General features: G+C 39.5%; 1 protein-coding gene across 2 annotated transcripts in view; it reads left to right on the top strand.

Moving 5' to 3' along the window:
• The first annotated feature begins 557 nt into the window (after positions 1-557).
• The window catches only part of RADX (RPA1 related single stranded DNA binding protein, X-linked), a 98904-nt gene continuing 84922 nt past the window's right edge, over positions 558-14539 (top strand). For both annotated transcript variants that reach the window (XM_006052774.3, XM_025277210.2), the window contains exon 1: positions 558-1245. In XM_006052774.3, coding sequence (XP_006052836.1) covers positions 603-1245 — 643 coding nt within the window. In that variant the 5' untranslated portion in view covers positions 558-602. The remainder of the gene's footprint in view (positions 1246-14539) is intronic.

The raw sequence follows: 14539 nt of genomic DNA, 5'->3' as shown, positions 1-14539 counted from the left end.
AACTATCAGTTCAGTTCAGTCGCTCAGTCGTGTCTGACTCTTTGCGACCCCATGAATCGCAACACGCCAGGCCTCCCTGTCCATCACCAACTCCCAGAGTTCACCCAAACCCACGTCCATCGAGTCGGTGATGCCATCCAGCCATCTCATCCTCTGTCATCCCCTTCTCCTCCTGCCCCCAATCCCTCCCAGCATCAGAGTCTTTTCCAATGAGTCAACTCTTCGCATGAGGTGGCCAAAGTACTGGAGTTTCAGCTTCAGCATCATTCCCTCCAAAGAAATCCCAGGGCTGATCTCCTTCAGAATGGACTGGTTGGATCTCCTTGCAGTCCAAGGGACTCTCAAGAGTCTTCTCCAACACCACAGTGCGTTACTGCCTAATAATAGTCCCTGGGATACAGAAGCCCGCCTGCCGAGGGGCAGGGCCAGAGAGCCGAAGCACACCCGCGTAAAGTCTTTGTAGCTCCGCGACGGGGCGGAGCCTTGCCTGCCCCCTGGGGCCGCGTACCATTTAAGGCGCGCGCGCGCAGTGTCTTATTCTTTTAGCTTCGGACCCGGCAAGCTGACTTTCGAAAGCGAAGAGGGTATGCAGCCACCTAGCAATGTCTGGTGAGTCGGGTCAGCCTCAGGCTGACCCATCCCAGGCTGGGGTCGATATGCCGCACCCTGAGAGAGCTGGGGCTGTAGTCCCGGGGCGTGTGGTTCGAAGGGTCGGTCCCTTAGGGCGCCGGTCCTGGATCCAAAAGGTTTTTCAGCAAGTAATAGATTCACCTCGCCGGTGGGTCACCCCATTGGAGGTGGTTCCTGTTGCAGTTTTGGCCGTCCAGAGATACCTGTTAGAGGATGAGCCACGTAACGTGGAACCTAAACCTCCGATTTACTGCTTTGATGTGACAATCTCAGACGGGGTGTACCAAGAGAAGTGCTACCTGGACCCCAGCCTGAATTCTCTCGTATATAAAAATATTCTCAAAGTTGGCATAGAAGTGAAAATTTTCAGAGTCTCGTGCATTTACAACGAGAGAAGAATAGGCCAGGGATTCTTGTGCATAGATGACGTTCTCTGTGGGGAGTTGCTGGAGTCTGTTTCTCTAGAAACTCCCTTCAGAAATAGTGCGCACCGAGAGGTCCCCGAGAGACCTTTAAGAGGCGGAAAAAGTCATTACCTGCCCCTGTGGAATAACGAAGATCCGTATGGAGATATCTGGCTAAACAATAAGCAACCAAAGGAGCACAATTTTAACAGTAAGTAATTGGAGGGAATGCCGGAGGGGTTAAAAAATAGTTTTTATTTGGCAAAACTAATACAGTTATGTAAAGTTTAAAAATAAAATAAAATAAAAAAAAGAAAAAAAAATAGTTTTTAGGAATTCACTTTAATGGAAAAGGAAACGAAGGTGTTTGGGTCTTGTTAATTATAAGCCGGGAGTGGTAAGAGACAAGCTTTGCAGGATGACGGAGAGACGGTCGCTTAATGAAATTTGCACAGCTTGTGTCTTGGGTTGATGGTAAAAAGGGGCCATTTCGGCAAGTGTCTTGCATGCGGTTTATTTTGTTGTTGTTGTTTATTTTTTATTTTTTTAATTTTATTTTATTTTTAAACTTTACATAATTGTATTAGTTTTGCCAAATATCTTGCATGCGGTTTAAATTTAATCTGACGAACGTAGTCTCATTGCAGTCAGTGTTCCTCATGTGTTTGTTATACATTTGACGGAGTGAAATTCATTTTAGTTCTATTCCCATTCCAGTCATGGAAGTAGTACTTTCTGTGTTGTTGGAAAGATTTGAATTCGGCATAAAAGTTGTAAAAATTTGGGGTTCGCCTTTTTAGACTTTGATTCAAAAAAGGATGTTTGGCGATTTATTCCTTAGTTTACATTTAATGAAATGCCATTTGTATACCATTAACTGTAGCAGTTACGTAAATACTGTTTTTGGAATGTGTGATTTTTGCGGAAAAGCTTGAAATTCTCATTTTTGTGTTTATTACTTACCACGAACAAAACTAATCTAAGTTCAGTTTCATAAGAAGGAAGTTAACCTGATAATGCTGGCTCCTTAGTCATCAGCCACTGCTCTAAAATACATTTTTATCTATAAGAGATGGAAATGAGCAGAATTATAGGTATGTAGGTATATGGAATGGAGAAGGCAATGGCAACCCACTCCAGTACTCTTGCCTGGAAAATCCCATGGACGGAGGAGCCTGGTGGGCTGCAGTCCATGGGGTCGCTAGGAGTCGGACAGGACTGAGCGACTTCACTTTCATTTTTCACTTTCATGCATTGGAGAAGGTAATGGCAACCCACTCCAGTGTTCTTGCCTGGAGAATCCCAGGGACGGGGGAGCCTGGTGGGCTGCCGTCTCTGGGGTCACACGGAGTCGGACACGACTGAAGCGACTTGGCCTCAGGTATATGGAAAGGGGAAGAAATAAAGTGCAAAAAATAAAGGTGAAAGTACTGGAGCGAGAAAGAAAATTTTCTGCATTTACTGCTTTTCAGGTTGTTTGTTTTTTAACATTGCAGTAGTAATGCTATAATGTGTAACAGCAACAGACTTTAAAAGATAATTGAGATGAAAATAAGCAATTAAAATAATATCCAGTTATAAGAAAAAGAAGATGGCTGTAGAAATGTGTAGCGAAGATGATTTAAAAAACTTAAACTTTAAAAACAAGATACTCATTTCAGGGATGAAATAATCAAATTATTTTTTTTAATCTCAAGCATGGAATAAAGCAGTAGTGCATTACTACTCTGTTGAATATTTTTATTTTTAGAACTGAATGTACAAATGAAAAATTGGTGCTCTAGAAGAACTGAGAATAATTTGTAAAAAGTTATTTCATTTCTCTGATTATGAAAGTAATATCTATTCATTATTTAAACCATATTTTTATTGCAAAAGGCAAGGTGCATGTACTAAAAATCCAAACTTTATATTTAAAAGTATATTGTAAGACCCAAGTACAGTAAAGTATTAATGACAAATCTAGAACTATTGGTGTTCTTTCAGGTTTGTTGTATGTTTGAAGTTTTTAATAATAAAATGTCTGTGGGAGAGGGTGAGGGTGGGATGATTTGGGAGAATGACATTGAAACATGTATAATATCATATGTGAAACGAACCACCAGTCCAGGTTCGATGCAGGATACAGGATGCTCAGGGCTGGTGCACTGGGATGACCCAGAGGGATGGTATGGGGAGAGAGGTAGGAGGGGGTTTCAGGATGGGGAACACGTGTGCACCCGTGGCAGATTCGTGTTGATGTATGGCAGAACCAAAACAATACTGTAAAGTAATTAGTCTCCAATTAAAATAAATAAATTTATATAAAATAATAATAATAAAATGGATGGAGTAAAAGACCCTTCTTACCTCCTCTTATGGCTTCAACTTTCCACTCAAAATAGGGAAAAATGATTATATTACATTTTATGATTTGTTATTTCTACTTCTCTCAAGTGTCTTTAACACACATATTTGTATACACTTTTCTATAGTGGGGGTGTACCATAATTTATATAATCATGCCCATTTTAATGGATAATTTATAGTTTTAGGCGGTTATTAGTTTTTCAGTTTTAGATCCAGTGCTGAATCTCATTAGGATATGCCCGTGTTTGTTTACTGTGTTCAAGTATTTCTGTTAAATGGACAGCTTCCTAGCAGTGAAATAAAGAGTATTTGAATTTTAAAATGGGTATTGACAAAGCGGTTTATGAAAAGATGGGTTCTTGCCTGGAGAATCCCAGGGACGGGGGAGCCTGGTGGGCTGCCGTCTTTGGGGTCGCACAGAGTCGGGCATGACTGAAGCCACTTAGCAGCAGCAACATATTTAGTAGAGTGCCCATTTCCCCATTTTATACTATTGTTTTTAATTATATCTTTAATCTAATTAATTTATAGGATTTCTTTGCTAAGGGCAGTAAATTTTTACCTGCTGTATATTGCAGGTTATTTTCTCCCACTCTCTCTTCTCTTAGATTTGTTGTGTGCTTTTGTGCTTTTTAAACTTTTCTATTCGGTATACTGTGTACACAGTAAAATAGAAAAATCTTAAAAACACAACTATATATATATATCTATGTAACCATCCCCCTAGATCAAGATATGGAGCATTTCAGGAACCCCAAAAATCTTCCTCTTCTGGTTCAGTACCCTATTCCAAAAGTAAACTATAATACGTCAGAGACAGCTTTTTAAAATGCCAAGTTAGGAGAATTCCCTGGTAGTCTAGTTGTTAGGACTCCACTTCCACTGTCCGGGTCCAGGGTTCCATCCCTGGTCAGGGACATAAGATCCTGCAAGCAGAGGGTGCAGGCAAAAAGTAAAATGGAAGTTGGACTGTGCCACTCTCCTGCCTAAACCCTTCCCCAGGGCTCCCCATTGCACTTAGACAAACATCTAGACCACCTACCGGGATCCACGTGGCCCTATGGTGGATGCAAACTCTCTGTAAAGAGATAGTAAATCTTTTTGTCTTTTCGAGACTTATGATTTCTGCTGCAGCTATTGAACTTTGTTTATGGAAAGTGGCATAGAAAATATGTAAATGTATGGGTTATTCTATTAACAAATCCTGGCTGCTGCTGCTAAGTCGCTTCAGTCGTGTCCAACTCTGTGCGACCCCTTAGACGGCAGCCCACCAGGCTCCCCCGTCCCTGGGATTCTCCAGGCAAGAACACTGGAGTGGGTTGCCATTTCCTTCTCCAATGCATGAAAGTCAAAAGTGAAAGTGAAGTCGCTCAGTCGTGCCCGACTCTTCGCGACCCCATGGACTGCTGGCAGCAGGCTGTATTTGTCCTGAGGACCACAGTTTGCGGAGCCCTGCTGTACACAACTGCAGCCTTCCTTACTTCTCTCCTGCACCATGTTGTTTCAGCATACCGGCCGCCATTTTTCCACCCCGCCCACCGGCCGCCATTTTTCCACCCCGCCCACCGGCCGCCATTTTTCCACGCCACCCACCAGCCGCCTTTTTTTTTTTTTTCCCCCTTGCCGTTTTCGGCTCAGACGGTAAAGAGTCTGCCTGCAATGCAGGAGACCCAGGTTCAATCCATGGCTCAGGAAGATCCCCTGGAGGAACTGGCAACCCACTCCAGTATTCTTGCCTGGAGAATACCATGGACAGAGGAGCCTGGTGGGCTACACTCCGTGGGGTCGCAAAGAGTCTGACACGACTGAGCGACTAACACACAAGCTTTAAACATCCAAGCTTTATCCTGCTGCAGGGACTTTGTGCCTGCTTTTTCTCTTTTTGGAAAGTTCCTTCCCATCCTCAGGTTTCAACTCAAATAAAACATTTTAAAAGGGTTATTTAAATATGTATTCCCTCCCCTTTTATTGTTATTGTGTGTGTGAGTCGCACAGTCATGTCTGACTCTTTGCGACCCCATGGGGTGTAACCCGCCAGTCTCTTGTCCATGGGATTCTCCAGGCAAGAATACTGGGGCCGGTAGCCATTTCCTTCTCCAGGGGATCTTCCTGAGCTAGGGATCAAACCTGGGTCTTGTGCATTGCAGGCGGACTTTTTACCATCTGAGCCACCAGGGAAAGAGTCCGCCTGCAACGCGGGAGATGCGGGAGAGGCGGGTTCAGCGCCTGGTTCGGGAAGATCCTCTGGAGAAGGAAATGGTTACCGGCCCCAGTATTCTTGCCTGGAGAATCCCATGGACAGAGGAACCTGGAGGGCTACAGTCCATGGCGTCACAAAGAGCGGGACACGACTGAGGGACTAACACTTTATTGTTATTACACCACTAGAACAGAATTGATAACATTCAGAAATTATTTTGTTTTCTTTCTCCTCCCTCTAATTTATAAGATCCTTGGGGGTAAGCACTCGTGTGTTTTTGGTTTTTTTTTTCCACTGCTGTGGTCTATTTTTCTTACAGCCAGGAAAATGTGTGGCACATAGTAGGCAGTTTAGAAGTGTTCATTGAATAAAGAATGAATGAAATAGATTACATTAATAGGTTTTCTGATGTTGAACCACTACTGTTTCTACTTGATCATGCTTGTTATTGTTATATCTATATATTCAAGTGAATTTGATCCATAAGTTTTGTTATATTTTAGGAAAGTACTATTTCAGTTCAATTTTGATACCAGATTAATCAATATTAGTCTAAAGAATGAGTTAGGAAGCTTTCCTGTTTTTCTGAACTTAGAGAAATAACATGTTCTTTGAAGGTTTGGTGGAATTTAGCCCCAAAACTATTTGAACCTGGGACCTTGGGTGAGCATTGGGAGTTCGGAAAATGTTTTCCTTTTCAATTTTTGAGAAAGTAGTAAAACCAGTAACGCTTCTTTTGAGTGCATTTTTGAGAGTTGACATTTCACTAGGAAATCTCATTTCACCTAAATCTCAGAGCTGTACATAATCTACATGTTTTAATCTCTATCTTGTCAGTTACATCCCCTGATATGTTCCTAATGTTCAAGTCTTCACCCTTTTTCGTGATCAGCCTTGGCAGAGGTTTGTCTACTTTCTTGTTATTCAAAAATAAAACTTTTAGCTTTACTAATTAAAAGTCTGTATCAGGGAGATGTTTCTACTTTATTTGTACTGTCCTCTTTAATTATTTTTACATCCTTTGTTCATTTTTTATTTTTATTTTTGGTACTTCCTTCTAGAGTTGAATGCTTGGTTTATTTATTCCCTTCTTTATTTCTTCCAAAAGCTTTAACAGTTCTGAAATTTAACACAGTTACTGTTTTGGCTGTATACCCCAGGTTTTGAAGTATAGAGATTTTATTACTCATTACTCATATTTTCTGATTTTAAATTTGAGCTTGTTTACCCCTAAAAGTTTAGAAAAAGTTTACTTATTAGCTATGCATTTCCTTGTTATACCAGGTTTTAAAATTTTTAATTAGAACATTCCATATCCTTATTTTAAAATCTATTTTATTTGCCCATTTCTTTGAGAGGAATATTGACTTCTTTTTAGGAAGGTGATTTTGTTCATTTCTGCTTATATTTCTAAAAGTTTTAGGTTTAGATCTTTCCGTAATACGCAAAATTTCATAACTTGAGTATATCTTGGTGGATTTTACACTTAACAACATAGAATTTCTCTTAGTCCCTTTTTGCCTCAAATTATATTTTGTCTAATAGTACTGTTTTCCACTTACATGGTCTTTTAGCATTTACAGCCATGATTCTCAAACCTGAGTGGGCATCCACATCACCTCAAAGTGAAAGTGAAAGTTGCTCAGTCGTATCTGACTCTTTGCAACCCTATGGACTATAGTCCATGGAAGTCTTCAGGCCAGAATACTAGAGTGGGTAACTTTTCCCGTCTCCAGGGGATCTTTTCAACCCAGGGATCCAACCCAGGTATCCCGCTTTACAAGAGGATTCTTTACCAGCTGAGCCACAAGGGAAGCCCAAGAATACTGGAATGGGTAGCCTGTCCCTTCTCCAGCAGATCTTCCGGCTGCAGAACCTGGGTCTTCTGCATTGCAGGCAGATTCTTTACCAACTGAGCTATGAGGGAAGCCATATGACCTCAGAAATTCAGATTGCTGGATCCTGCCACCAGTTTATGATTCTCAGTACATCTGCCCTAGAATTTACATTTCTAACACATTGATTCTGCTGGTGCAAAGGCACACTTTGATAACCACTGGCTTAGTGTATATTTCTTTGTTCATCACTTTATTTCCATTTTTTAAAAAATGGTTTTTGCCATACATTCACATGAATCAGCCATGGGTGTACATGTGTTCCCCATCCTGACCCTGCCTCCCACCTCCCTCCCTTCCCATCTCTCAGGGTCATCCCCATGCACCAGCCCTGAGCACCTTGCCTCATGCATCAAACGTGGACTGGCGATCTATTTCACATGTGATAATATACATGTTTCAATGCTATTCTCTCAAATCATCCTTGTTTTAGGTTTCTCTCTATAGCTAAGCTTTTTCTTTTTTACCCAAACAAATTCTTTTTCTTTCAAGAGATGAAGTTAATCAAGTTACGTTTTATGTAATTAATGATGTTTATACTTATTCTTGCAGTCCTACTTTATTATATGCCATGCATTATTTTTTTAAAAGTTTATTTATTTTAATTGGAGGCTAATTACTTCACAATATTGTATTGGTTTTGCCATACATCAACATGAATCTGCCACGGGTGTACACGTGTTCCCCATCCCGAACCCCCCTCCCTCCTCCCTCTCCGTACCATTCCTCTGGGTCATCCCAGTGCACCAGCCCCGAGAATCCTGTATCATGCATTGAACCTGGACTGGCTATTCATTTCACATATGATATTATACATGTTTCAATGCCATTCTCCCAAATCATCCCACCCTTGCCCTCTCCCACAGAGTCCAGAAGACTGTTCTATACATCTGTGTCTCTTTTGCTGTCTCACATACAGAGTTATCATTACCATCTTTCTAGATTCCATATATATGTGTTAGTATACTGTATTGGTGTTTTTCTTTCTGGCTTACTTCACTCTGTATAATAGGCTCCAGTTTCATCCACCTCATTCGAACTGATTCAAATGTATTCTTTTTAATGGCTGAGTAATACTCCATTGTGTATACGTACCACAGCTTTCTTATCCATTTATCTCCTGATAGACATCTAGGTTGCTTCCATGTCCTGGCTATTATAAACAGTGCTGCGATGAACATTGGGGTACACATGTCTCTTTCAATTCTGGTTTCCTCAGTGTGTATGCCCAGCAGTAGGATTGCTGGGTCATATGGCAGATCTATTTCCAGTTTTTTAAGGAAACTCCACACAGTTCTCCATAGTGGCTATACTAGTTTGCATTCCCACCAACAGTGTAAGAGGGTTCCCTTTTCTCCACACCCTCTCCAGCATTTATGGCTTGTAGACTTTTGGATCACAGCCATTCTGACTGGTGTGAAATGGTACCTCAATGTGGTTTTGAGTTGCATTTCTCTGATAATGAGTGATGTTGAGAATCTTTTCATGTGTTTGTTAGCCATCTCTATGTCTTCTTTGGAGAAATGTCTGTTTAGGTCTTTGGCCCATTTTTTGATTGGGTCATTTATTTTTCTGAAATTGAACTGCAGGAGTTGCTGGTATTTTTTTGAGATTAATTCTTTGTCAGTTGCTTCATTTGTTATTATTTTCTCCCATTCTGAAGGCTGTCTTTTCACCTTGCTTAGAGTTTCCTTTGTTGTGCAGAAGCTTTTAATTTTAATTAGGTCTCATTTGTTTATTTTTGCTTTTATTTCCACTATTCTGGGAGGTGGGTCATAGAGGATCCTGCTGTGATTCATGTCGGAGAGTGTTTTGCCTATGTTCTTCTCTAGGAGTTTTATAGTTTCTGATCTTATGTTTAAATATTTAATCCATTTTGAGTTTATTTTTTGAAAGTGTTCTACTTTCATTCTTTTACAAGTGGTCGACAAGTTTTCCCAGCACCACTTGTTAAAAGATTGTCTTTTCTCCATTGTATAGTCTTGCCTCCTTTGTCAAAGATAAGGTGGCCATAGGTGCATGGATTTATCTCTGGGCTTTGTATTTTGTTCCATTGATCTATATTTCTGTCTTTGTGCCAGTACCATACTGTCTTGATGACTGTGGCTTTGTAGTAGAGCCTGAAGTCAGGCAGGTTGATTCCTCCAGTTCCATTCTTTCTCAAGATTGCTTTGGCTATTTGAGGTTTTTTGTATTTCCATACAAATTTTGAAATTACTTGTTCTATCTCTGTAAAAATACCATTGGTAGCTTGATAGGGATTGAATTGAATCTATAGATTGCTTTGGATAGTATACTAATTTTCACTGTATTGATTCTTCCAATCCATGAACATGATATATTTCTCCATCCATTAGTGTCCTCTTTGATTTCTTTCACCAGTGTTTTATAGTTTTCTATATATACGTCTTTAGTTTCTTTAGGTATATTCCTAAGTATTTTATTCTTTTCGTTGCAATGGTGAATGGAATTGTTTCCTAAATTTCTCTATTTTCTCATTATTAGTGTATAAGAATGCAAGAGATTTCTGTGTGTTGATTTTATATCCTGAAACTTTACTATATTCATTGATTAGTAATTTTCTGGTGGAGTCTTTAGGATTTCCTATGTAGAGGATCATGTCATCTGCAAACAGTGAGAGTTTTACTTCTTCTTTTCCAATTTGGATTCCTTTTATTTCTTTTTCTGCTCTGATTGCTGTGGCCCAAACTTCCAAAACTATGTTGAATAGTAGTGGTGAGAGTGGGCACCCTTGTCTTGTTTCTGACTTTAGGGGAAATGATTTCAATTTTTCACCATTGAGGATAATGTTTGCTGTGGGTTTGTCATATATAGCTTTTATTATGTTGAGGTATGTTCCTTCTATTCCTGCTTTCTGGAGAGATTTTATCATAAATGGATGTTGAATTTTGTCAAAGGCTTTCTCTGCATCTATTGAGATGATCATATGGCTTTTATTTTTCAATTTGTTAATGTGGTGTATTACATTGACTGATTTGTGGATATTGAAGAAACCTTGCATCCCTGGGATAAAGCCCACTTGGTCATGGTGTATGATCTTTTTAATGTTTTGTTGGATTCTGATTGCTGGAATTTTTTAAGGATTTTTGCATCTATGTTCATCAGTGATATTGGCCTATAGTTTTCTTTTTCTATGGCATCTTTGTCAGGTTTTGTTATTAGGGTGATGGTGGCCTCATAGAATGAGTTTGGAAGTTTAGCTTCCTCTGCAATTTTCTGGAACAGTTTGAGTAGGATATGTGTTAGCTCTTCTCTTAATTTTTGGTAGAATTCCACTGTAAAGCCGTCTGGACCTGGGCTTTTGTTTGCTGGAAGATTTCTGATTACAGTTTCAATTTCCATGCTTTTGATGGATCTGTTATGATTTTCTATTTCTTCCTGGTTCAGTTTTGGAAAGTTGTACTTTTCTAAGAATTTGTCCATTTCTTCCAAGTTGCCCATTTTATTGGCATATAATTGCTGATAGTAGTCTCTTATGATCCTTTGTATTTCTGTGCTGTCTGTTGTGATCTCTCCATTTTCATTTCTAATTTTATTGATTTGATTTTTCTCCCTTTGTCTCTTGATGAGTCTGGCTAATGGTTTGTCAATTTTATTTATCCTTTATAAGAAACAGGTTTTGGCTTTGTTGATTTTTGCTATGGTCTCTTTTGTTTCTTTTGCATTTATTTCTGCCCTAATTTTTAAGATTTCTTTCCTTCTACTAACCCTGAGGTTCTTCATTTCTTCCTTTTCTAGTTGCTTTAGGTGTAGAGTTAGGTTATTTATTTGACTTTTTTCTTGTTTCTTGAGGTATGCCTGTATTGCTATGAACCTTCCCCTTAGCACTGCTTTTACAGTGTTCCACAGGTTTTGGGTTGTTATGTTTTCATTTTCATTCATTTCTATGCATATTTTGATTTCTTTTTGATTTCTTCTGTGATTTGTTGGTTATTCAGCAGTGTGTTGTTCAGCCTCCATAGGTTGGCATTTTAAATAGTTTTTCTCCTGTAATTGAGATTTAATCTTACTGCATTGTGGTCAGAAAAGATGCTTGGAATGATTTCAATGTTTTTGAATTTACCAAGGCTAGATTTATGGCCCTGGATGTGATCTATCTTGGAGAAGGTTCCGTGTGCACTTGAGAAAAAAGTGAAATTCATTGTTTTGGGGTGAAATGTCCTATAGATATCAGTTAGGTCTAACTGGTCTATTGTATCATTTAAAGTTTGTGTTTCCTTGTTAATTTCCTGTTTAGTTGATCTAGCCATAGGTGTGAGTGGGGTATTAAAGTCTCCCTCTATTATTGTGTTATTGTTAATTTCCCCTTTCATACTTGTTAGCATTTGTCTTACATATTGTGGTGCTCCTATGTTGGGTGCATATATATTTATAATTGTTTTATATTCTTCTTGGATTGATCCTTTGATCATGATGTAGTGTCCTTCTTTGTCTCTTTTCACAGCCTTTGTTTTAAAGTCTGTTTTATCTGATATGAGTATTGCTACTCCTGCTTTCTTTTGGTCTCTGTTTGCGTGGAATATCTTTTTCCAGCCCTTCACTTTCAGTCTGTATGTGTCCCCTGTTTTGAGGTGGGTCTCTTGTAGACAACATATATAGGGGTCTTGTTTTTGTATCCATTCAGCCAGTCTTTGTCTTTTGGTTGGGGCATTCAACCCATTTACGTTTAAGGTAATTATTGATAAGTATGATACCATTGCCATTTACTTCATTGTTTTGGTTTCAAGTTTATACACCCTTGTGTTTCCTGTCTAGAGAAGATCATTTAGTATTTCTTGGAGAGCTGGTTTAGTGGTGCTGAATTCTCTCAGCTTTTGCTTGTTTGTAAAGGTTTGAATATTTGAATGAGATCCTTGCTGGGTACAGTAATCTGGGCTGTAGCTTATTTTCTTTCATCACTTTAAGTATGTCCTGCCATTCCCTCCTGGCCTGAAGAGTTTCTATTGAAAGATCAGCTGTTATCCTTATGGGAATCCCCTTGTGTGTTATTTGTTGTTTTTCCCTTGGTGCTTTTAATATTTGTTCTTTGTGTTTGATCTTTGTTGATTTGATTAATATGTGTCTTGGGGTGTTTCACCTTGGGTTTATCCTGTTTGGGACTCTCTGGGTTTCTTGGACTTGGGTGATTATTTCCTTCCCCATTTTAGGGAAGTTTTCAGCTATTATCTCCTCAAGTATTTTCTCATGGTCTTTCTTTTTGTTTTCTTCTTCTGGGACTTCCGTGATTCAAATGTTGGGGTGGTTAACATTGTCCCAGAAGTCTCTGATGTTGTCCTCATTTCTTTTAATTCGTATTTCTTTTTTCCTCTCTGATTCATTTTTTTCTACCATTCTATCTTCTACTTCATTAATCCTCCCTTCTGCCTCCCTTATTCTACTATTTGTTCCCTCCAGAGTGTTTTTGATCACATTTGTTGCATTATTCATTATATATTGACTCTTTTATTTCTGCTAGGTCCTTGTTAAACCTTTCTGACCTCTTCTCAATCCTTGTCTCCAGGCTGTTTATCTGTGATTCCATTTTGTTTTCAAGATTTTGGATCATTCTCACTATCATTGTTCAGAATTCTTTATCAGGTAGATTCCCTATCTCTTCCTCTTTTGTTTGGTTTGGTGGGCATTTAGCCTGTTCCTTTACCTTCTGGGTATTCCTTTGTCTCTTCATCTTGTTTATATTGCTGTGTTTGGGGTGGCCTTTCTGTATTCTGGCAGTTTGTGGAGTTCTCTTTATTGTGGAGTTTCCTCACTGTGGGTGGGGTTGTACAGGTGGCTTGTCAAGGTTTCCTGGTTAGGGAAGCTTGTGTCGGGTGTTCTGGTGGGTAGAGCTGGATTTATTCTCTCTGGAGTGCAATGAAGTGTCCAGTAATGAGTTATGAGTTGTCAGTGGGTTTGGAGAGACTTTGGGCAGCCTGTGTATTGAAGCTCAGGGCTGTGTTCCTGTGTTGCTGGAGAATTTGTGTGGTATGTCTTGCTCTGGAACTTGTTGGCCCTTGGGTGGTGCTTGGTTTCAGTGTAGGTATGGAGGTGTTTGATGAGCTCCTGTCAATTAATGTTCCCTGGAGTCAGGAGTTCTCTGGTGTTCTCAGGGTTTGCACTTAAGCCTCCTGCTTCTGGTTTTCAGTCTTATTTTTACAGTAGCCTCAAGACTTCTCCATCTATACAGCACCATTGATAAAACGTCTAGGTTAAAGTTGAAAAGTTTCTCCACAGTGAGGGACACCCAGAGACATTCACAGAGTTACATGGAGAAGAGAAGAGGGAGGAGGGAGTTAGAGGTGACCCGAATGAGATGAGGTGGAATCAAAAGAAGAGAGAGCAAGCTAGGCAGTAATCACTTCCTTACCTGCGCTCCACAGTCTGGACCACTCAGAGATGTTCATGGAGTTAAACACAGAAGAGAAGAGGGAGGAAGGAGACAGAGGTGACTAGGAGGAGAAGGGGAATCAAAAGTAGAGAGATAGATCTAGGCAGTAGTCAGTTACCTAAGTGTTATCCACTGCCCGGAATACCCAAAGTGTCACAGAGTTAGGTAGAGAAGAGAAGGGGGAGGGAGGAGATAGAGGGGACCTGGTGGAGAAAAAGGAGAGTCAAAAGGGGGAGAGAGCAATCAAGCCAGTAATCACACTCCCAAGTAAAAATGGGTACTGAGGATTGGGTTCTTAAAGGTACGCAATTGATAACAAACACCAAAAAGCAAAGATTAAAAATCTAGAGTAGAGTTTGGATTTTCAAAAGTACAATATTAAAGAAAAAAAAAAGTCACAAAATTATAATATATATATATATATATATATATATGAAGTTTGCGTTAAAAATAGGGTCTCTCTTTTTTTTGCAAAGTAATGGTAGGTTATAAAAATTAAAATTAAAGGAGTAATAAGGACTTAAAAAAATTTTTTTTTAAATAAAGAATGATAAAAGCCTTTATTTTCTTTTTTTAAACTCTCCTTCTGAAGTATAGAGTGGAGTTTTCCAGAGGCTGCATGTCAAGGACATTGAAACAGACTGAATAAATGCCAAAGAAAATATGATTTATCCAG

This window comes from Bubalus bubalis, chromosome X (assembly GCF_019923935.1).
Source record: "Bubalus bubalis isolate 160015118507 breed Murrah chromosome X, NDDB_SH_1, whole genome shotgun sequence".
NCBI classification, from domain to species: Eukaryota; Metazoa; Chordata; class Mammalia; order Artiodactyla; family Bovidae; genus Bubalus; species Bubalus bubalis.
This window is presented reverse-complemented; position numbering and strand designations above follow the sequence as displayed.